This window comes from Somniosus microcephalus, chromosome 4 (assembly GCF_052327205.1).
Source record: "Somniosus microcephalus isolate GS21.2 chromosome 4, FLI_Smic_1.0, whole genome shotgun sequence".
Lineage (NCBI taxonomy): Eukaryota > Metazoa > Chordata > Chondrichthyes > Squaliformes > Somniosidae > Somniosus > Somniosus microcephalus.
The window spans coordinates 55,072,049-55,096,301 of record NC_140990.1 but is presented as its reverse complement, the minus strand read 5'-3'; the positions used below and the strand labels follow the sequence as shown (position 1 = coordinate 55,096,301).

The window sequence follows — 24,253 nt, the reverse complement described above, 5'->3', positions numbered from 1 at the left end:
TCTGTCTGTCTGTATTGAATAAACTCGAATGTTATAGAGCGTACCTACACGTGTGTTACAGCGAAAGAAAGCTGACGATTCCAGAACCGCCCTAAGCGTATTTACGTTTCGGCCGGACAGAAATTACGCCCGCGGTATCCAAAAAACGTTCAACATTCCACTCATTATCCGCTCATTAGCATCGAGTGACGTCGGTAGGTTGCGCGGCGGCGTCTCTCTGGTCTTGAAGCTGGTTCGGGCGGGGGTCGGGACGCGGGAAGGTGGAGCTCGGGAGGGCACACGCGCGGGGCTCGGGAGAGCGCAGTGGGAGGGCGGGGCTCCGGAGATCATGGGGGGGGTGGGGGGCGAGCCTCGGGAAACCGGGGGGGGGGGGGGCGGGGCTCGAAAGATCGGGCCTCGGGAGATCGGCGCTCGGGACATCGGGGGGGCAGGGCTCGGGGACTCCCCCCCCCTCCCCCTCCTCTCCCCTCCACTCCCCCCTCTCCCTCCCCTCCCCCTTCCCTCCCCTCCCCCCTCTCCTCCCCCCTCTCCCTCTTCCCTCCCTTTCTCCCCTTCCCTCCCCTCCCTCCCCCTTCCCCCCTCCCTCCTCCCCCCTCCCTCCCCTCCACTTCCCCCCTCCCTCCCCTCCCCTTCCTCCCTCCCTCCCTCTTCCCTCCCTCTTCCCCCCCTCCCCCCCCTCTTCCCCCCCTCCCCCCCTCCCCCCCTCTTCCCCCCCCTTCCCCCCTACCCCTCTTCCCCCCCTCCCCTTCCCCCCCCTCCCCCTCCCCCCTCCCCTTCCCCCCTCCCCTCTCTTCCCTTCCCCCCCTCTTCCCCTCCCCCCCTCTTCCCTTCCCCCCTCTTCCCCCCTCCCCCCTCCCCCCTTCCCCCCTCTTCCCCCCCAGTCGCGCTCTCTCTTCCCCCCAGTCGCTCTCTCTCTCTCTTCCAATAACAACAACATGCCCTCGAAAAAGCCTTGGCACCGCCGGGAACTCCAGCTAGTATTTAATATTTGGGAGTAAAAATAGTTATTTTTCCTCTGTGGAATTTGTTAGTTTCAGACAATAACAACGATTTGTATTTATATAACATCTTTAATGTAGTAAAATGTCCCAACGAGCTTCACGGGAACATTATAAAACAAAATTTGACACCGGGTACAAACCAAGCATACTCCCATAAGGAGGAAAGATGGGGCATCCAAAGCTCGAGCTCCCTGGATGACAAAGGATGTAGAGGTTAGAATAAAACAGAAAAAGGAGGTTTACGACAAATGTCAGGTACAGAATACGGTCAAAAACCAGGAGAATACAGAGACTGCGGGGGAAATTGAAAAAGGATATATGAAAGAAAGACTTGCATTTATATAGCGCCTTTCACGACCACCAGACATCTCAAAGCTCTTTACAGCCAATGAAGTACTTTTGAAGTGGAGTCACTGTTGTAATGTGGGACTCGCAGCAGCCAATTTGTGCTCAGCAAGCTCCCACCAACAGCAATGTGATAATAACCAGATTATCTGTTTTTGTTCTGTTGGTTGAGGGATAAATATTGGCCAGGACACCGGGGATAACTCCCCTACTCTTCTTCAAAATAGTGCCATGGGATCTTTTACATCCACCTGAGAGCAGACGGGACCTCAGTTTAAAGTCTCATCACAAAGACAGCACCTCCGACAGTGCAGCACTCCCTCCGCACTGCACTGGAGTGTCAGCCTAGCTTTCTGTGCTCAAAGTCCCTGGAGTGGGACTAGAACCCACCACTTTCTGACTCAGAGGCGAGTGTGCTACCCACTTTAAAAAAAATTTTTTTTTATTAATATGCTTTACTGAACATTAAGAACATTTACAACATCGTGATCATTACATCGTATGATACAAATCAATTCCACCACCCTACACAGCCATTCCGCCACCACATTTTAACATCAAAACCTGAAGTTTAATTTGTCACCTGCAACATATATTAATCGATTGTGCTTTAAAAATTGGTTGTAAAATACTGTCCTTAAATTCCTTTCTGAATAAAACATCCACAGAGCCTTATAATGGTCTTTTTGCTTATATTTAAAATACTCTTTTAGATTGATTCTCCGCCCCTTAAAAAACAGAGCATTCCTTCTTTGCACAATCATGAATCTAGCCAAACTGAACATTAAATTAATTGCCACTCCGCTAGACTCTGGCAGACTCTCCTGCAATCCCCATCTCAAAATTGAGTCCCACGGGATTCCCATTCTCGCTGTTCGGTCCCCACCCAGCAAAAAAGCTTCACACAACTGTCGAACATAGTACTTAAAGTCATTTAACTGCGGACATAACACCAGTAAATGGGACAGAGTCTCATCCCGTGTCCCACACATTGGGCAAGTTGCCACCTCCACTCGTCCAATCTTGCACAAGACCGTCATGGTAAAAATCCGGTTATGAGCCAATTTGAAATCCAGCTCAATCCATTCTGGGCATTTAAAATTCGCCCACACTCCTTTCCAAATCCTGTTAAAGTCCAGCAGTGGGTATATACTCTGCCAAAACTCCTGACCAGCAGGTGTCTTGAATCTCCATTCTCTAAATACCTCATAGAAATCTCGAGTATTACAGTTGTCAAATTGAACTAACTCGCCCCCTTTCTCCAGTACAAAGCTTGGAAAAGCAGGACGCATTTTACTTCCTTTGGAGATTTCCGCATTTATTTCTTCCATCCAATCCTGTGGCATTGCCCTCACAATCTTCTCATACATGATTCCTATTGCTTTTCCTTCTACCTCCTGATCCTCCTCCCACACCATGTCCCTCACTATCGCTTCCGGCAACCAACCTGGAATCACCTCGTATAATACATCTTTCACCGATATAATCCCAGCTTTTATAAAAGCTTGATTAAATAAAACCTCTCCTTCGATGTTGACACACCTGTTCAAAAATAAGGGCTGCTCTAAAAATTCCTCAGCCCCCTTGGGCATAAACCGCACACTTTTTAAAAATTGAGCCCAAGTCTCTACAACCCCCTTATAAAATCTAGGGAGGAGCTTAATCGATTTCAAGAACATATTATTGTATTCCATATACAATATCCCCTGCCCTCCTATCCCACTTTGTTTTAAAAAATGCTCAAAACAACTCTTCCAAAAACTTGAATTTGACTTCTGAAGAAATCTCTTCACCCATTTGATTCTAAAGGATTTTTTCTTCAAATCAATATCTGGGAAGTTGAGTCCTCCCTGATTTCTCCGTCCAATGATGGTATTGTAGGCCACCAAGGCTGGTTTCCCTTCCCATAAAAACCTCACACAAGCCTCTCGGATGGACTTTTCTGCCCACTCAGGAATATCCTCCACCGTCAATAAGTACCGTAGCTTAGACAGCAGGAGAGCAGACATCACTGTCGCTCTTCCTTGCACTTTCAACCACCTTCTTTCCCATCTTCCCAAAATCTTTTTAATTTTCATAACCTTCGGTTCCCAATTTAATCGATCCACTTCTTCCCTGTCTTTCTTGCACCCCATATGCACCCCCAGAACTTCCAAAACCTCCACCACCTTAAAAGGGACATTCCCCCAACCATTCCCCCCTTCCCCTCCCTGCAACCAGGCATTGGGACTTACTATAATTCACTCTGGCACCTGAAGCTCTACAATATTCCTCCACTACCTCCATAGCTTTCCTCACTGACTCCCCATTTCTCAATGTTAGGGTTGTGTCATCTGCATATTGGTGTATCACCGAAACCAGCCCGGAACTGGGGACCACAATCCCACCTACTCCTTGTTTCTTTCGCATCATGTAACCTAATGGTTCTGCTACCAATGTGTACAGCAGTGGGGACAGGGGACAACCCTGCCTCACAGATCTCTGTATCGGAAAATACTTGGATAAAAAACCATTACATTTAACACAGCTAAATATGTTTGAATAAAAAAATCCTTATCCACTGAATGAAATTTTCCTTGAAACCAAATGCTTCCAAAACCTTCAATAAAAACTCATGAGAGACCCTATCAAAGGCTTTCTCTTGATCTATCTTTAATACATAAGCCTCCCTCCCACTCTCTTCCATGAGTTCTATCGCATCTCGGATTGAGACCACAGAATCTGCAATGTCCCGGCCTATGACTCCATAGGACTGAGAGGGCCAAACTATCTCCAGTAACACCTCCTTCAAACGGTTTGCCATAACCCTCGCCAAGATCTTATAATCCACATTTAATAGTGTGATGGGCCTCCAATTCTTCAGATCCCGTCTATCCCCTTTATTTTTATAAGCTAAGCTTATGATACCTCTCCTCATAGATGGGGCCAGGCCTCCCTCAATTTCAATTTCCTTAAAAACTCCTAAGAGCAATGGACTTAAAATCTCGAAAAATTCCTTATAAAATTCTGCACTTAGTCCATCGGACCCTGGGCTTTCCCCCCCCCCCCCCCTTCATTCCACTTATTGCTACTTTTATTTCCGCTAATCCTACTTCTTTATCACACATGCCTCTCTCATCCTCCTTTAAACCCTTTTCAATAAAAGCAGTAACCCTCTCCATCTCCAAATTGGAAATGTCTTCTTTTGTATATAGCTCTTGATAAAAGCTGCTAGCTGCCTCCAAAATCTCCCCACTTTCATGAATAATCCTCTCCCCCACCTTCAATTCCTCAATTAACGATAATCTCTGTCGCCGCTTCTCTTGCTCTAGAAAATATCCAGTGCATCTTTCACCCTCCAATGCATCTCTAGCCTTTGCACGGAGAATGGCCCCCTTGCATTTTTCCGCTTGCAGTAATTCCCATTCTTCCTTTAGCACCCGTAACTTAGTCTCAGCTCCCTTATCCCCTCCATCCACTGCTTTACAGACATCCATAAACCTTTTGTTTAAATTCTCTTCTCGATGCCGGTTAGCTGCCGCCCTCTTTTTCCCATAACGCACCGAAATTTTTTTAACCTCGTATTTAAAATTGTCCCACCAAACTCTTCTTTCTTTCAAGAACAAAAGTTCCCTCTGAGCATTCCTTATTATATTTAAAATCCCTTCTTTATAAGCACTTTCCTTCAGGTATTGATTGTTTAAAATCCACACCCCTGAACCGATCTTAACTCTGCTGTTCCTAATTCTAAGAACCAAAGCCGAGTGATCACTAAAAAATACTTTTTTATAAAAAATCTCCATCACCTCCAAACTTAACCCTTCCCGCATTAACACAAGATCTATTCGGCTCTGTTTTAAAACATCACCCACCCAACCTGCTCTGGAGAACTCCCTTTTTATGGGGTTCCGGTCCCTCCATAAGTCTCTCAAATTTAAATTTGCCATCATTTTTGTAATCATCCCTCTGGAGTTATCCGCTTTAAAAGTCATCTGGGCTGAAATGTCCATCCAAGATAAAAATACATTAAAATCCCCCACAATACAAGGATTTTCCACCTCTGCCACTTTAGTGAATAACCCCCGAAAAAACTCGCGACGCTTCCCATGGTCGTTCGGTGCATAGATATTAAAAAGATCACAATTAAATCCCTCCAATTTTACCCTTAGCCGTAAAAATCTCCCCTCAGTGTCCTTGTCCACCAAGGCAACATTCTCTTCTATGGACGGACTCACCAAAACAGCCACCCCTCTACGGTTGTTGTTCGCACAACTTGCAAACACCTCTCCCTTCCAAACCTTCTGAACTCTTTCCAGAATATCCTGATCCCAAAAGGTTTCTTGCAGACACAACAAGTCCGTGCCTTTAAAACCCTGCAACAACTGCTGCAATTTCTTCTCACCCCTCAGACCGTTCACATTGATCGAGACCAATGTAATCATGGCTCCAAAGAAGGGAAGTATGCACAATAATCTCCCCATCATTTAATCTCTGGTTCTTCCCTCCTCTCATGCTCCTTCTCAACTTTTCGCCCAGCTGTTGCTTTTTCCTGCAGCCTCCGGCTCTTTTTCCCCTCCTGTTTAACCCCTCCCTGCTGTTTCAGCCTCTTTTTTGCCTTACCTTTGGGCCCAGGGGCTGCCCTTTCTCCCTCCTTCTGCCCCTCACTAACCTTTCCCTTTCCACAAGATGCCACCCCATCCCCGACTTCCATATCTCTGTCCCCCTCTAATTCCTCACACTCAAGCTCTTCTGCAACCTCCTGTGCCTGCTCCCCGTCAGATACTTCATCTCCCAGTGAGAGTCTTCCTGCTATCGCAGTTTCTCCCACTGTGCCGCCCCCTTCGACCATGTCTCTACCTCTGACCCTTGCACCTTGTTCCCTCACTCCATGGGACAATGGCTCACCTAGATTGCTCTCTTCTAACATCTCCATCTCGCCGATCCCATTCTGCTGTCCCTTTAAGGCCTCTGCCTCCTGCACCCTCTCCCCGCCCTGCACCCTCCCGCCCACCAAAATATCCGACTCCCCGCCTTTCCCCGGAGCACCCACTTCCACCACACACCCCCCTCCTGCCTCCTCTCCCCCCGCCGACACCAGACTCCCCAGGGGGAGCCGAACTGCACTAAGGCTCGAGTCTGCACTCGACCCTTGCTGCCCACTGCTGTCTTTGTTCCCCTCCATAGCACTCGCCGTGTTTTCCGCCAATTCCAACTCCATCTCCGCTCCGCCAACCTCTGCCTCCTCCTGTGCTCCTTTTTCCTCCATTTTACCGGCTGTGTCCTCCGACTGCACCGCACCTCCGGCCGTTCCACACTCCTCTCCTGCTCCTTCTCCCATCTCATCGCTCATTTCGCTCCCTTCCGCCACGCACTCACAGTGGGCGGGGCCTTTACGACACACCCCACAGCTCGCTGCCTTGCAGCTCCGCGCGATATGTCCCGACTCACCACAATTGTAGCAATACAAATCAGGGCAATGTCTCATGCGATGATCATGTCCCAAACAATAGTAACATACTTTTACTTGATTGTCGTGCAGCACCCAAAAGTATTGTACTCCCTCCAGAGTCTCGAACTTCATACTATAAGGCAAAGACCTTACCCCCTCCGGGAATCGCACCTTGACATATCGGGTTCCGTCTGCCACCCTTGTTCCCGGATAGTACCTCCTTTTGATTTCGGAACAGATTTTAATATCCCACGACTCCAATTTCTTGCTCAGCACTTCGTCCTCGATGTACACAGGCAAGTTCAAAAATGAAACCACCACCTCCTCAGAATACAGCAGGGTCACCTCCAAAAATTTCTCCCCAACTTTCAGACTGAGCAGCAGTCACTCGACCTCCTCACGGCCACTCACCGTCACCTCAAATCCCACACTTGGTTTCGGACGGCATGCAAAACAGCTTCCTTCACCACAGTCCTCCTGAACCGCCTGGATTATATCCCAGGCTCGAATCTTCCTGTCTTCACATTGTACTACGACGGTATTTTCTTTACCAAACCTCCTGAGGTCCCGGCCCAAATCTTTGGGCCTTTTTGTTTCCCTACCCACCACAGTTTCTCCCCGCATCAAATTCCTCTCGGGAACATTGTCCTCCGAGGGGCCCGGCACTCCGGACCCCTCAGCAGCCATCTGGCTGTTCTTTGTGGGCCAAAAAGGCCCTAAAACCTGAAAACAACACCCCAAAACCCTCCATCAACTTTTTACAAAACTCCCTCCAACACCCAGCTGCAATCAGGCAACCAGTCACACCTGGCTCACTCCTAGCCCCTCCCACCTAGAGAGTGCTGCCCACTGAGTCACTGGCTGACACAAGGGAGAGAGTACAAGAAAAGATTAGTGGGTAACGGAAAAGGGAACCCAAAAATCTTTCATAAACATATGAAAAGTAAAAGGATAGTTAAAGAAATGGTGGGGCCGATTTGGGACCAAATAGGAGCCCATCATACGGAGGCAGAGGGCGTGGCAGAGGTACTGAATGAGTACTTAGCATCTGTCTTCACAAAAGAAGAGGATGAAGTTAATGTCGCAGTAGAGGAGGGGGGAGTAGAGAAATTGGATAAAAATAGATAGAAAGTGTAGTGTATGTGCTTTAAGTCAGAACTACTTTTTACAGCTCCTGTATACTGTAGTACCAGCAGTGACCACACCAGTATATAAGCTGTGCGCATGCCTCTGTACCCCAGTCTAGAGATTACCCTCCAGTAAAGACCTGTTATTTGTTTATGTACAGCATCCGTGTAATTATTTATCCACTGAACCACAGATCTAACAGAAAGGAGGTGCTCAATAGGTTGTCATCACTCAAAGTTAACAAGTCACTCGGTCCAGATGTGATGCATCCTAGATTGCTGAGGGAAGCTAGGGTGGAGATAGCAGAAGCTCCGACCACAATCTTTCAATCTCCCTCAGATATATGGGAGTGGTGCCAGAAGACTGGAGGATTGCAAATGTTACACCCTGTTTAAAGAGGTTGCAGCCCCTCTTTCATTACTTGAAGGGGCTGCTCCTCGATTTTTGGTTGCACTTCAAACCCACGCTCTTGATCTATGGTCACCCGGTGCGGAGGGGAGCGGGCAGGTTGGAGGACCTCCTTGTAGGCCTGCTCCTGGGCCTGACTAAAAAAGCCATCAATTGGTCCAGGCAGCGGGCGGTCGAGGGGGTCATTCAGCCAGATTGCCTGCCTCTCTTCCACGGCCATGTTCGCGCCCGGGTGGCCCTGGAGATGGAGCACGCGGTGTCCGCCGGCACGCTTGAGGATTTCCGCGACCAGTGGGCGCCGCGGGGACTGGAGTGCGTCGTCAACCCGGAAAACCAAATTTTAATTTGATTTGTTAAGTTTTAGTTGAACTTTTGTTAATTTACAGTCAAATTTGTTTTTGGTCCAAACTAAAAGAGTACACCCTGTTTAAAAAAGGGGAGAGGGATAAACCTGGTAACTACAGGCCAATCAGTCTAATGTCAGTGATGGGTGAACGACTAGAGACCATTGTCAAGGACAAAATTAATTCTCACTAGGAGAAGCATGGGTTAATAAGGGGCAGCCAGTATGGATTTGTTAAAGGTAAATCGTGTCTGACTAACCTGATTGAGTTCTTTGATGAAGTAACAGAAGGTTGATGAAGGTAGTGCAGCAGATGTTGTATATATGGACTTTCAAAAGGCTTTTGATAAAGTAACACATAAGAGACTTACTCGGAAAATAGAAACACAGGGAATTAAAGAGCTGATGGTAATTTGGGTATATAATTGGCTAAGGGAGAGGAGACAGTGAGCAATGCTGAGGGATGTTTTTCTGACTGGAGGGAAGTATGCAGTGGGTTCCCCCAGGGGTCGGGATTAGGACCATTGCTTTTCTTGTTATATATAACTGACCTGGACTTGGGTATAGGTGTACAAGTTTGAAGTTTATGGATGATACAAAACTTGGCAATGTAGTAAATAGTGAGCATAGTAGTAGCAGACTTCAGAAGGACAGAGACAGACTGTGAAATGAGCAGACACAAGGCAGATGAAATTAAATGAGGATAAGTGTGAAGTGATGCACTTTGGGAGAAACAACAGGGAGAGGCCGTATAATCTAAATGGGACTATTTTGAGGGGGTGCAAGAGCAGAGGGACCTGGGGGTCCATATTCACAAATCTTTGAAAGTGCCACGGCAAGTTGGTGAGGCGGTTCAGAAAGCGTATGGGATACTTGGCTTTGTAAATAGGGCCATTGAATACAAAAACAAGGAAGTTACACTAAACCTTTACAAATCACTAGTTAGGAACATAGGAACAGGAGGAGGCCATTCAGCCCCTCGAGCCTGTTCCGCCATTCAATGAGATCATGGCTGATCTGCGACCTAACTCCATACACCCGCCTTTGGCCCATATCCCTTAATACCTTTGGGTAACAAAAACCTATCAATCTCAGATTTAAAATTAACAATTGATCTCGCATCAATGGCCGATTACGGAAGAGAGTTCCAAACTTCTACCACCCTTTGTGTGTAGAAATGTTTCCTAATTTCACTCCTGAAAGGTCTGGCTCTAATTTTTAGACTATGCCCCCAGTCCTAGAATCCCCAACCAGCGGAAATAGTTTCTCTCTATCTACCCTATCTGTTCCCCTTAATATCCTGAAAACTTCGATCAGATTACCCCTTAACCTTCTAAATTCCAGGGAATACAACCCTAATTTGTGTAATCTCTCCCCGTAACTTAACCCTTGAAGTCCAGGTATCATTCTGGTAAACCTACGCTGCACTCCCTCCAAGGCCAATATATCCTTCCTACGGTGTGATGCCCAGAACTGCTCACAGTACTCCAGGTGTGGTCTAACCAAGGTTTTGTACAGCTGCAGGGTTTTGGCCTCAGCTGGAGTCTTGTGTACAGTTCTGGGCACCACACTTTAGGAAGGATGTCAAGGCCTTGGAGAGGGTGCAGAGGAGGTTGACCAGGATGGTACCAGGGATGAGGGATTTCAGTTATGTAGAGAGATTGGAGAAGCTGGGATTGTTCCCCTTAGAGCAGAGAAGGTTAAGAGGAGACCTAATTGAGGTGTTCAAAATGATGAGGGGTTTTGATCGAGCAAGTAGGGAGAAACTGTTCACTCTGGCAAGTGGGTCGGTAACCAAAGGTCACAGATTTAAAATAGTTGCTAAAAGAACTAGAGGGGAATGAGGAGAATTGTTTTCACACAGAGGGTTGTTAAGATCTGGAACGCACCATCTGAAAGGATGCTGGAATCAGGTTCCACAGGAACTTTCAAACGGTAATTGGACATGTACTTGAAGAGGACTAGTTTGCAGAGTTCTGGGGATAAAGCTGGGATTTGGGACTAAATTGGACAGCTCTTTCAAAGAGCCGGCACAGACACGATGGGCCGAATCACCTCCTTCTGTGCTGTTAGATTCGATGATCAGTGTGAACACGCTGGTGTCTCTTAAGGATCTTAGAGATTTTAAAGCTCTTCCCACAGTCAGAACATTTAAAGGGTCTCTCGTCAGTGTGTACCAGCAGGTTGGAGGGCTGAGCGAATCCCTTCCCACACATGGAGCAGGTGAACGGACTGTCCCTGGTGTGACTGCGCCGTTGAACTTCTATTGCAGACGGGGAACTGAATCCCTTCCCACCATCCCCACCTTTACCCGGTTTCTCCCCGGTGTGACGGCGCATGTGTCTCACCAGGTCATGCGATCGGCTAAATCCTCGTCCACACACCGAACACGTGTGCGGTCTGTCATCGCTGCGATCGCTGCTTTCTCCTTCCATGTGCAAAGGCCAATGATATTCAGGTCCTGATGAATCCAGCGACTCTGTCAGATCTTGACGTGATGTTTGGTCTGAGCTTCCCGCCTGTAACTGCTCCACTTCTATAACCCTGTTAATTGAGTTCAGAAAAGGATCAGAGGCAAACTTGTTTAATTTTCCCCTTTCCGACCCTAGGGGCAGTGAAGCTGATTTTCAGGCCCCAGCTGCTGCACAGGTTGGTTGAAAGGATCAACAGTAATGGCGGCTGTAATACCCACAAGACCCGGTGCTCCAGAAAGCGCTCTGTTGACTCTGAGTCCCGCGCATGTGCTCATGGCCCCCGCGCTCTCCCTCCTGCTCCACAATCGTCCATCCCGATCGGTCTGCAACGCGTATGGTCAGCACACAAAACCCCGCGGTAGGAACATGGGGCGCGCGTGCGGAGCCGCAAAATCTGGTACGCGTGCGCGGCCCAGGTGGGGGCGAGTCGGTGTTTCGCCTCAGCCGCCAGGGAGGTGCGCATGCGCAGGATGACCCAACATTCTTCCTGTCAGCAATCACTCCCTCGTTTCTTTAATAAAAACAGAAAATGCTGGAAATACTCAGCAGGTCAGGCAGCATCTGTGGAGACAGAAACAGAGTTAACGTTTCAGGTCAATGACCTGTCGTCAGAACTGCTTGTTCTTTAGTGTCAGCCAGTGACTCAGTTGGTAGCACTCTCGCCTCTGAGTCAGAAAGTTGTGGGTTCAAGTCCCAGCCCAGAGACTTGAGCACAAAAATCCAGGCTGACACTCCAGTGCAGTGCTGAGGGAGTGCTGCACTGTCAGAGGTGGCGTCTTTTGGATGAGACATTAAACTGAGGCCCCGTCTGCTCTCTCAGGTAGATGTAAAAGATCCCATGACACTATTTCGAGAAAGATAGGCTTGCATTTATATAGTGCCTTTCATGACCAGCAGATGTCTTGAAGTGTTTTACAGCAAATGAGGTACTTTTGGAGTGTAGTCACTGTTGTAATGTGGGAAAGAGCAGGGGAGTTATCCCCGGTGTCCTAGCCAATGAGTATCCCTCAATTAACATAACAAAAAGATATATTATCTGGTCATTATACAGGGCTTCAGTTTAACGTCTCATGCAAAAATCAACACCTCTGACAGTGCTGCCCTCCCTCAGCACTGCACTGGAGTGCCAGCCTAGGTTCTTGTGCTCAAGTCCCTGGAGTGGGACTTGAACCTGCAACTTTCTGACTCAAAGGCGAGAGTGTTACCAGCTGAGCCACTGGACCCCAGCTATTCACAATATATATTAGAGATCTAGACAAGGGAACTAGATGTAATATCTCCAAGTTTGCGGACGACACAAAGCTGGGTGGGCGTGTGTGCTGTGAGGAGGATGCCGAGAAACTCCAGTATGATTTGGACAGGTTGGATGATTGGGCAGAAGCATGGCAGATGCAGTATAATGTGGATAAATGTGAGGTTATCCACTTCGGTGGCAAAAACAGGAAGGCAGATTATTATCTGAATGGCAATAGATTGGGAGAAGGAGAAGTGCAACGAGAACTGGGTGTCCTTGTGCACCAGTCGCTGAAGGTAAGCATGCAGGTGCAGCAGGCGGTTAAGAAGGCAAATGGTATGTTGGCCTTCGTAGCAAGAGGGTTCGAGTACAGGAACAAGGATGTCTTGCTGCAGTTGTACAGGGTCTTGGTGAGACCACACCTTGAGTATTGTGTGCAGTTTTGGTCGCCTTATCTGAGGAAGGATGTTCTTGCCATGGAGGGAGTGCAGCGAAGATTCACCAGGCTGATACCTGGGATGGCAGGAATGACGTATGAGGAGAGATTGGGTCGAATGAGCTTATACTCGCTGGAGTTTAGAAGAATGAGAGGGGATCTCATTGAAACTTATAAAATTCTAACAGGACTAGATGCAGGAATGATGTTCCCGATGGTCGGGGAGTCGAGAACCAGGGGTCACAGTCTAAGGATAAGGGGTAAGCCATTTAGGACAGAGATGAGGAGGAATTACTTCACCCAGAGAGTGGTGAACTATGGAATTCTCTACCACAGAAGGCAGTGGAGGCCAATTCATTAAATATATTCAAGAAGGAGTTGGATATATTTCTTAAAGCTAAAGGGATATGGGGAGATGGCAGGAACAGGGTACTGAATTTGGATGATCAGCCATGATCGCATTGAATGGCGGAGCAGGCTCGAGGGGCCGAATGCCCTACTCCTGCTCCTATCTTCTATGTTTCTATTATCACATTGCTGTTTGTGGGAGCTTGCTGTGCGCTTATTGACTTCCGCCTTTCCTACATTACAACAGTGACTACACTTGAAAAAGTACTTCATTGACTGCAAAGCGCTTTGTGTCGTCCTGTGGTGGTGTAAGGCGCTATATAAATGCAAGTCTTTCTTTCTTCACTGGTCTCACCAGCGACCTCTTCTGGCTGTTAGTTGATTGACAGCCGAGAGTCCGCGCATGCGCACGCGGGACGGCGGTTTGGGTCGAGTCCGGCACAGCGACCCCTCCCAGTCACCAAGGGTAATAACCGCGCATGTCCAGAGGACACCAACCCCCCTACCCCACTCGGAGCTGCGCCTGCGCACTCGGACCCTGCCGGACGGAGTCGGCGCAGGGCATTCCGGGCAAAGGCCTTGGTGTCATAAGAACATAAGAACATAAGAAATAGGAGCAGGAGTAGGCCAATCGGCCCCTCGAGCCTGCTCCGCCATTCAATAAGATCATGGCTGATCTGATCCTAACCGCCAATCCACTATCATAGAACCATCTCCTGAATCTAACAGAATTAGACACACGAAATATGAGCAGGATCAGGCTACACGGCCCCTGGGCCCGCTCCGCTACCCACAGGGCCATGACCGATCCGAACCTAGTCTCATGTCCGAATTCCTGCCCGCTCCCCGTAACCCTTAATTCCCTTTACTTCTAGGAAACTGTCTATTTCTGTTTTAAATTTATGTAATGATGTAGCTTCTACAGCTTTTTGGGGCAGCATATTCCATGGACCTACCACCCTCTGAGTGAAGTAGTTCCTCCTCATCTCAGTTTTGAAAGAGCAGCCCCTTATTCTAAGACTATGCCCCCTAGTTCTAGCTTCACCCATCATCGGGAACATCCTCCCCGCATCCACCCGATCCAACCCCTTCACAATCTTATATGTTTCAATAAGATCGCCTCTCATTCTTCTGAACTCCAATGAGTAGAGTCCCAATCTACCCAACCTCTCCTCATATGTCCATCCCCTCATCCCCGGGATTAACCGAGTGAACCTTCTTTGTACTGACTCGAGAGCAAGTATGTCCTTTCTTAAGTATGGACACCAAAACTGTACGCAGTATTCCAGGTGCGGTCTCACCAATACCTTGTACAACTGAAGCAATACCTCCCTATTTTTATATTCTATCCCCCTAGCAATGAAAGCCAACATTCCATTGGCCTTCTTAATCACTTGCTGCACCTGCGTACTAACCTTTTGAGTTTCGTGCACCAGGACCCCCAGATCCCTTTGTACTTCAGTACTTTCCAGTTTCTTGCCATTAAGATAATAACTTGCTCTACGATTTTTCCTGCCAAAGTGCATAACCTCACACTTTCCAGTATTGTATTCCATCTGCCAAATCTCTGCCCACTTACTTAGCCTGTCTATGTCCCCTTGCAGGTTTTTTATGTCCTCCTCACTCACTACTTCCCCTCCCATCTTAGTATCATCTGCAAACTTTGATATGTTACACTCGGTCCCCTCCTCCAAATCGTTAATATAGATTGGAAAGAGTTGGGGACCCAGCACTGACCCCTGCGGTACACCACTAGTTACTGATTGCCAGTCTGAGAATGAACCATTTATCCCAACTCTCTGCCTTCTGTTAGATAGCCAATCCTCTATCCATGCCAGAATATTACCCCCAATCCCGTGATTTTTTATCTTAAGCAATAATCTTTTGTGTGGCACCTTGTCAAATGCCTTTTGGAAGTCTAAATACACTACGTCTACTGGTTCCCCTTTATCCACCCTATATGTTACTTCCTCAAAGAACTCCAGCAAATTTGTCAAACATGACTTCCCCTTCATAAAACCATGCTGACTTTGTCCTATCGGTGATGCAAAGAGAGTTTTCTCCACTCCGATTGGGTGGAGAATCGCGTGGGGTGGGGGGAGGTGTGGATCGGGAGAGAATAAAGAGAAATAGAAAAACCTGAGAGTCCGCGAGGCCCCGGACCGAGCAGCGTCAGTTGGATGGTGCACGTGATCTCCTTGGGGACACGTAACCCGGGCCCGCGGCCTGATTGACGGGAGCTTCCGACCAATAGGGAGCAAGCGGGGCGGGGCTGGAGGAGCGAGCCGGCGGCGAGTCCTCCAACCAATTGGGGAGCCCGAGGGGTGAGACTACCACCATCTGAGTGTCTGATCCGCAGGGCAGAGAGTATCTCCAGTCATAACAACAGAAAATGCTGGAAAAACTCAGCAGGTCAGGCAACATCCGTGGAGAGAAATTTGAGTTGACTTTTCGGGTCGAACCCTTCTTCAAAGCTGTTCAGGGCCCGGGGCCAGGGGAGGCTGTGGGCCTTTATTTCCCTTATTGGACACAAGGCTCTTTGTCTCACAACACACTGGCTCAGGTTTTAATAGAGACTTTTTAAATTCATCAATAAAAGCAGATAAACCCTGTGCTTCTGTGGAACAAACTTTCTAATATTTTATAGAATCATAGAATGGTTACTGCACAGAAGGAGGCCATTTGGCCCATCGAGCCCATGCTGGCTCTCTGCAAGACCACTTCAGCTAGTCCCACTCCTCGCCCTTTCCCTGTAACCCTGCAAATTTCTTTACTTCAGGTACTTATCCAATTCCCTTTTGATTCCCAACATCTCTGGAAGGTTATTTGTGTCCTCCTTTGTGAAGACAGAACCAAAATATATATTTAATTGGTCTGCCATTTCTTTGTTCCCCATTATAAATTCCCCTGATACTGACTGCAAGGGACTTATGCTTGACTTCACCAATCTTTTTCTCTTCACATATCTATAAAAGCTTTTACAGTCAGTTTTTATGTTCTCTGCAAGCTTACTCTCATATTCTATTTTCCCTTTCTTAATTAATCCCTTTGTCCTCCTTTGTTGAATCCTAAACTGCTCCCAATTCTCAGGTTTACTACTTTTTCTGGCCAATTTATATGTCCTCTCCTTGGATCTTATGCTATCCCTAATTTCCCTTGTTAGCCACGGTTGAGTCACCTTTTTGTTTTATTTTTATGCCAAACTGGGATGAACAAATTTTGTAGTTCATCCATGCCAAGTCATTAATATATATATATATACTAGCTGGGGAGCACGGCGTTGCCGGGGCTGTTTTGGGGCAGGCGGTTTAAATCGAGTGCCAGGCTTTGGGGCCCTGTCTGTGTCCCTTTGTGAATCTGGTGCTGGGCAACATTTTAAATCGAGTGGCAGGCTTTAGGGCCCTGTGTGTGTCCCTGTATGTCTACCTTTTAAAAGGTTGAAAAATGAAAGTGAAACTACTTATGGCTTTGGGGCCCTGTCTGTGTCCCTTTGTGAATCTGGGGCTGGGCAACATTTAAAATTGAGTGGGAGGCTTAGGGCCCTGTCTGTGTCCCTGTAGGAAATGACAGACAGATAGACAGATAGACAGACAGAATGACAGAAGTACCGCTTTATATATATAGATATATCAAGAAAAGCAGTGATCCTAGTACCGACCCCTGGGGCACACCACTGTGTACCTTCCTCCAGTCCAAAAAACAACCGTTCACCACTACTCTCTGTTTTCTGTCACTTAACCAATTTCGTATCCATGCTGCCACTGTCCCTTTTATTCCATGGGCTTCAACTTTGCTGGCAAGCCTATTATGTGGCCCTTGTCGAACGCCTTTTGGAAATCCATGTACACCACGTTAACCACATTGCCCTCATCAACCGTCTCTATTACCTCATCAAAAACTCAATCAGAATCAGAGTGGCCGGGCCCGGCGGACATGCGGCCAGGGCCCCGGTACCAGGAAACTCAGGATGCAGCGCCTCCCCCATCCGAGCCGCCGCTTCCCGGTTTCTTCAGCCGGTTCCACCGAGTCTGAATCGGGACAAAGGACAGGAGCCAGCTCCGAGAATGGCCCGCGGCCCAGGGGAGCATGCGCACTCTCAGCGGGGAAATCAGCGTCCTGGATAGAGCGGTTTCTGGGGCGCGGGGAATTGTGGGTGCTGCAGCCGCCATTAGTCAGCGGCTGTTGGGAAGAGTTTTATTGCAGGCTGACGGAAGGTAGGTCCCTGGCCGCCTGTGTAGGTCTTTTTGTTGCTTCAGTTTGAGCTGGAGTGGAGATGGAGGAGGAGCTGCTGGGTTTAACCTTCAGTACTTCTGAGCCCAGGAGGACCCAACAATTTCCAATGTGGGACTGTCAAGGGAGGTGGATTCTAGGGGAGATTAGGTTGTTAAACAGACATTGTCCCTACAATGTAAAAGAACATTGTTTTAGGAACAAGTATTTCTGTGGAGGCTTTTAATCCAGTTTACATACAGATTTGTTTAATTCATTCTTGGGATGTGGGCATCACTCACAAGACCAGAATATATGACCAATCCCCAGCTTCCCGTTGAGAAGGGGGTGGTGGGCCTTCTTCTTGAACCGCTGCAGTCCGTGTGGTGAAGGTACTCCCACAATGCTGTTGTGTAAGGAGTTCCAGGATTTTGACCCAGTGATGATGTAGCAATGGCGATATATGTCCAAGTCAGGATGGTGTGTGACTTGGAGGGGAACTTGGAGGTGATGGTGCTCCCATGCACCTTCTGCCTTTGCCCTTCTAGGTGCTGGAGGTTGCGGGTTTTGGAGGTTCTGTCAAAGTTCTGGTCGAGTTGCAGATGTATAAAGTTCCTTTCCTTCGCCCCCTCCCCCTCCCACTCCCACCTCTCTCTCTCGCTCTCTCTCCTCCCATAGAGGCCAGAGTCGTGTGTAGGCCCAGACCAGGTGGCAGATTCCCTTCCCTGAAGGACATTAGTGAACCAGTGGGATTTTACAACAATCCGGCAGCTTTCATGGTCACTTTTTTCTGGTGCCAACCCCACAAATGACCAGATTCATTGAGTTCAATTTCACAACCTGCCTCTTTAGTGGGTTCTCTCTCACAGTCCCTGTTTTAAATTAATTTTACAGGGTATTAGAAGGGGAGAATTTGCAGACGGGAAACTCAAACGACACATCATATCAAGATCTGACAGTCACTCGATTCGTCAGGATCTGAGTATCATCGGCCTCTGAACATGGAAGCAAAAAGCACCATTCACAGCGGGGAGAAACCATACACGTGTTCTGTGTGTGGACGAGGCTTCAGCCGATCCTCTGGCCTAGCGACACACAAGCGCATTCACACCAGGGAGAGGCCATTCACCTGCTCTGAGTGTGGGAAGGGATTCAGTCGTTCATCCAACCTGCTGACACACCAGCACACTCACACTGGGGAGAGGCCATTCACCTGCTCTGACTGTGGGAAGGGATTCACTGATTCATCCAGCCTGCTGACACACCAGCGAGTTCACACTGGGGAGAGGCCGTTTACCTGCTCCGTATGTGGGAAGGGATTCGCTCAGTCATCCACCCTGCTGAATCATCAGCGCGCTCACACTGGGGAGAGACCGTTCACCTGCTCCGTGTGTGGGAAGAGATTCACTCAGTCATCCGGCCTGCTGAAACACCAGCGAGTTCACACTGACGAGAGGCCTTTTAAATGCTCGGACTGCGGGAAGTGCTATAAAAGTTCTGGGGAACTGACACAGCATCAACGTGTTCACACTGACGAGAGACCATTCAGATGCTCTAACTGCGGGACTGGGTTCAAGCAATCATCAGAACTCACTGTACACCAGCAAATTCACACTGGGGAGAGGCCATTCACCTGCTCCGAGTGTGGGAAAGGATTCACTCAGTCATCCAACCTGCTGAAACATCAACTTGTTCACACTGATGAGAGACCTTTTAAATGCTCGGACTGTGGGAAGTGCTATAAAAGTTCCGGGGAACTGACACGCCATCAACGTGTTCACACTGGGGAGAGGCCATTCAGGTGCTCTGAGTGTGGGAAAGGATTCACTCGTTCATCCAGCATGTTGAGACACCAGCGCACTCACACTGGGGAGAGGCCGTTCACCTGCTCCGTGTGTGGGAAGGGATTCACTAATTCATCCAACCTGTTGACACACCAGCGAGTTCACAAGTGACTGCAGGGGTTGGATTCTGCTGTTGTTGCTGCTGTTAATCACATCCAGGACTGAGCCATGTCATTCTGACAGTTGGGATTTGTTTCTGCTGATGTTAATAACCCCTCTAACTGGGCTGGAGTTTAATATTCTGGATAGATGTCAAATAAATCAGCTTTGTTTTAAAGACATTGTTGTAGATTTTCTTCTTTCCCACCTGAGTGTTTAGCATCACCTGGCTGGAGCTCAGAAAGGACATTCTGGGGAAGGATCGTACAGCGGGAACAGAACTTCAGCCTGGACACAGTCCTTCAGGGCCACACTGAGAGGGGCAAACGGCACTTTGGTCTTTCTCGTCTCTCTTCACTGACAGTAAAGTCTCCGTGTGGGTTAATCTCGAGGCGTGTGAGAAACGTGTCCCAGCCGCTCTCTGCCATGGTTCAGAGCTCCTCGGCACGGAACAGGAGGCTCCTTTAGGAATGTAGCCCAGTGCTTTTTTTTTAATGGCCTTATTAACCTGTGTCGTTACTTTTAGTGATTAGTGTAACCGTATCCCTGGATCCCTCTGCTCCTCCAGCCCATTTAGACTCTTAGGGGAAAATTCGGTGGCGCCCCCTTTGGGTCGCTAACGTCGCTGGGGCTAATTTTAGCGCCCCGAAAAAGTTAGCACCCCTGTGCATTAAATTCTGTGGTAGTGCCCCAGGCAGGAGGCGGGGTGCTACTGGAAGCGCTTCCCTCCCTCTTGAGGCGCTACCAGTGAATTCCGTAGTGCTTCGTGTAACAGCGCCACGCCCATCGGCTCATAGCTCCGCGTCACAGCAGACCTCCCTCCCTGTTAAAAGGGGAGGGACCTAGCACTGCGCACACCGGGGCCCTGCTGGACCACCGGGAGCGTGGTGTCAGATCAAGAGGAGCGCCGGGCTGAGCGATCATGGCCAACACCCCGAAGAAGAAAGGCAGTCGGCCAAAATAAAAAGTTGCCGCCCGATACCTGCCCTTTAAGTGGTGCCGCCACGGCTGCAGGATCGACCCCTGACCCTGTCGGACATATCGTCCGGCGATAGGTCAGGGGTCGCAACCCAAGGTTGCAGCCGGGGCGCTGCGCATGGTGATGACGTCATTGCCAGCGGTGCAGTGCCGCGGGGAGCTACCGGCTACCGCCGCCGCTAACCTCCTGCTGAATATCGCGGGAGGCGCAAAGCAACCCAATTTCTCCCCCTTGTCCAAGTAGTGTGTGGCCTCCTTATTCTTCCCACCAAAACACACCACCTCACACTGATCTACAGTGAAATTCATTTGCCAATTACACGCCCATTCTGAAATGTATTAATGTCTTTTTCATTTTGTCTTCCTCAGTATTAACTCTACCACCCAATTTGGTGTTATCGACAAACTTTGAAATTGTTCCTCTGATTCCCGAGTCGAAATTGTTTCTGTAAATGGTGAACAACAGTGGTCCCAGCACCATTCCCTGTGGAACACCACTTCCCACCTTTTGCCACTCCTAACCCCTACTCTCTGTTTTCTGTAACCAGCTTGCTATCCATAAACAGTTTGTAAGATCGACAAGATGACCCAGGTCAGGCCGTGTGGAGTGAAGGGCCAGGCAGCAGAATGGATGGAAAGCTGGCTACAAAACAGAAATCAGAGGGTTGGAGTTACGGGAAGTTTGTAGCGATCTTTCCATCCATTCTGTTACCTGACCTTTGACTCCACACGGCCTGACCGTGGTCATCTTGTAGACCGTACATACTGCAGACACAGTGCACCAGTGGTGGAGGGGGTGGATATTGAGTCCTGTGGCAGGGGCGCTGATGAAGTGGATTTCTCTGTCCGTGAGTTTTGAGGCATCGCTCGTGGTGTTTTTCACCTCTTTCCACCTTTAAAAAAAACCTTGCTGCCAGTTTATTAAAGCCATTAACAGCCGCTCGGGGGGGACTCACCAATAAATGAGGCCTTGTTTCCCTCAGAATGACAGGCCTGAACCCGAGTTAGAAAACATTTAGTAATTAAACCAGACTGGGTGGGGCCTGAGGTGCGAGTCAGTAACGGAAAATTGGTGGCCAGCGTATTTCACACCAGGGCTGAGGACCCGGGGACTCGGGTTTCTGTATCATTTATTGATTCATTTTGTTTATTGCCCAATCTCAATCAGACTGGCGGGTCATCTTGCTGTCCGGCGGAGGCGAGGTTCCCCAGTGGAGGGCTCTCTACGCGGGGGTCCTTCCCTGCACCATTGGGGATCTGGGGTGGAGACTGTTACAAGGAGCTGTTGTGTGCAACAGTTTTTAAGCTCCTTTCCGGACTCCAAGGCCAGATGTGTTTTTTGTGGCCTAGAGGAGTCCACGGGCCGTGTATATATTCAGTGTGAGAGGTTACAGCCCCTGTATAGTTACCTGAAGGGGCTGCTCCTCAACTCTTGGTTACACTTTAGCCCCACGCTCCTAATCTATGCCCGCCCGGTGCGGAGGGGGTGGGTAAGTCGGAGGATCTTCTCCCGGACCTGCTCTTGGGCCTGGCGAAAACAGCAATTTGTCGGCCCAGGATGGGCGGGGCCCATGGGGGGGTCACTCTGGCTGCCTGCCTCTCTCCCGCGGTCTTGTCCCTGCCTGGGTGGCCCTGGACAGGGAGCAGGCGGTGTCCACCGGTTCACTTGATACCTTCCTCAACTGCTGGGCACGGAAGGTTAAAGAGGCGATAATCGATCCTCACAATCACATTGTGATTTAATTATTAATTGTGTGTGTGTCACAAATACATTTATACATAGATACATAGATACATAGAAGATAGGAGCAGGAGTAGGCCATTCGGCCCTTCGAGCCTGCTCCGCCATTCAATGAGATCATGGCTGATCATCCAAATTCAGTACCCGGTCCCTGCCTTCTCCCCATATCCCTTGATCCCTTTAGCCTTAAGAAATATATCCAACTCTTTCTTGAATATACTTAATGAACTGGCCTCCACCGCCCTCTGTGGCAGAGAATTCCACAGGTTCACCACTCTCTGGGTGAAGAAATTCCTCCTCATTTCAGTCCTAAATGGCTTACCCCTTATCCTTAGACTATGAGCCCTGGTTCTGGACTCCCCAGCTGTGGTGTATGTAACCTGTTCCACCTTAAGATAACTTAAGCCTGTTCCACCTTAAGAGATGTACTACTTTCTCTGGCTGCTGTATACGTAATACCGGTGGTGACCACCGGTATATAAGTGCTGTGTAGTGATATTGTATTTAGTATAGTCCTGACCTCCAACTAGTAAAGACCTGTTGAACTTTATTCTGTAGTCTGTGTCAGTAATTAATCTTAATACAACTGGAACACACAGACTTAACAGTGGCGACGAGTCTGATTCTTACCCTGCGGCAGTTTATATCCACGGTGGCTTCGTCCACAGAACGGGCGTCGAAGAGAGGCATCCACCCTCATCACCCTGCTGGAAGACACGTCGCGCGGCAGGCATCGAGAACCCAGAGTGCAGAAGACATCCTGAACTCGAAGCCTCCATCAGCGGCAGTCAGCTATCTTCTTTCGACCTCGGTGGTGGGTAAGCCGGTCAGCGACGCGAGCAGAAAGTCGGCCGCGTTGGCTGTACAGACGGGGGGAGGAAGACGGAGGAATAAGGGCGGTGAGATCGATTGCGACTGGAGATAAGGGCCGGGCCGCATTCGGGCCGAAAGGCGCAGCGTGGGGACATCGATCGCGGCTGGTGATAAGGGCCGGGCCGCTTTCGGGCCAAAAAGGCGCAGCGTCTGGGGCGACTGAAGGCGCGAGAGCCGCGGTGAAGGTGAACGCAGCCGGTGCTAATAACCGGGCTGCAAGAAGGGCTGCGAGGCGCGACATCGGGGAAGCGCGAATGCCCGAGGGAGCCGCGGTGAAGCGGAGACAGCGTCGGGGGAGTTACTAACCGCTGGGAAAGGGGAGCAGCAGCGGCACGCCAAACGCCATTGCAGCCAGTGGGTGAAGACCGCCAAGCACGGGAAAACCGCCATTTTGTAGGCGGAGGACGAAGACAAGAGCGGGAAGCCGCCATCTTGGGATAAAATAAATTGCAACGATGCCTAAACATGGGAACATGGATACCTTTGATGGCGACATCGAAGATTGGGCCATGTATGTAGAACGCATACAAAATTATTGTAAAGCAAATAAAATCCCAGATGCAGAGAAAGCACTAACGTTATTGAACTTAATGGGTGCGAAGACATACGGGCAATTGAAACAACTTTTATCACCAGATGAACTGGCGGATAAGACGTTCGAGGAGATTGTTACTGTCCTGAAAAATCATCTAAACCCCACGCCGCTGATGCTAGCGGAACGATTTAAATTTTACAGCAGAAGGCAGCTGAAGGATGAAAGCAATGCTGAATATTTAATGGAATTGCGTAAGCTAGCAAAGTTCTGTCAGTTTGGAACAGGACTAACAGACGCACTAAGAGACAAATTTGTGTGTGGATTATTAAAAGAAGATACACAAAAGTGACTGCTCGAGGAGAATGAGCTGACGCTTGAGAAAGCGGTCATTATGGCAGCAGCACACGAAGCCGCAGCGAGAGGCACGGCAGTAATGCAGCTACGGTCACCGGAACACAGTACAAATAAATTGGGTTTGAGTAGTGTAAAATGTTATCGTTGTGGAAAGACAACACACGATCAGAACCAGTGTTGGTTTAAAAACCAAGAATGCAGAACGTGTGGCAGGCTTGGCCACATAGCTAAAGTATGCCGGTCAGGAAAGAAGACCAGCAACAAAAAGTCACCGCAAGGAAAATACATAAAGGTGCACAAGGTGACAAAGACCAGTTCGAACGAACAGAAGTCAGATTCAGACGCTAGCAGTAATGAACTGGGTAGCTTAAGAGTACACAACGTTGGTAAGGATGCAGATCTCCAGACAATTTGGGTCACTCTTCAGATAGCAGGAGTCCAAGTAAAGATGGAATTGGACACTGGATCGGCATTG

The 24,253-nt window shown here is 48.8% G+C and overlaps 1 protein-coding gene across 1 annotated transcript in view; it reads left to right on the top strand.

The window, feature by feature from the left end:
* Positions 1–11,493: 11,493 nt before the first annotated feature.
* Positions 11,494–24,253, top strand: part of LOC147118931 (uncharacterized) — a 56,431-nt gene continuing 43,671 nt past the window's right edge. The window contains exons 1-4 of the mRNA XM_085983999.1: positions 11,494–11,524; positions 18,444–18,877; positions 18,959–19,017; positions 19,102–19,297. Coding sequence (XP_085840125.1) covers positions 11,494–11,524; positions 18,444–18,877; positions 18,959–19,017; positions 19,102–19,297 — 720 coding nt within the window. The remainder of the gene's footprint in view (positions 11,525–18,443; positions 18,878–18,958; positions 19,018–19,101; positions 19,298–24,253) is intronic.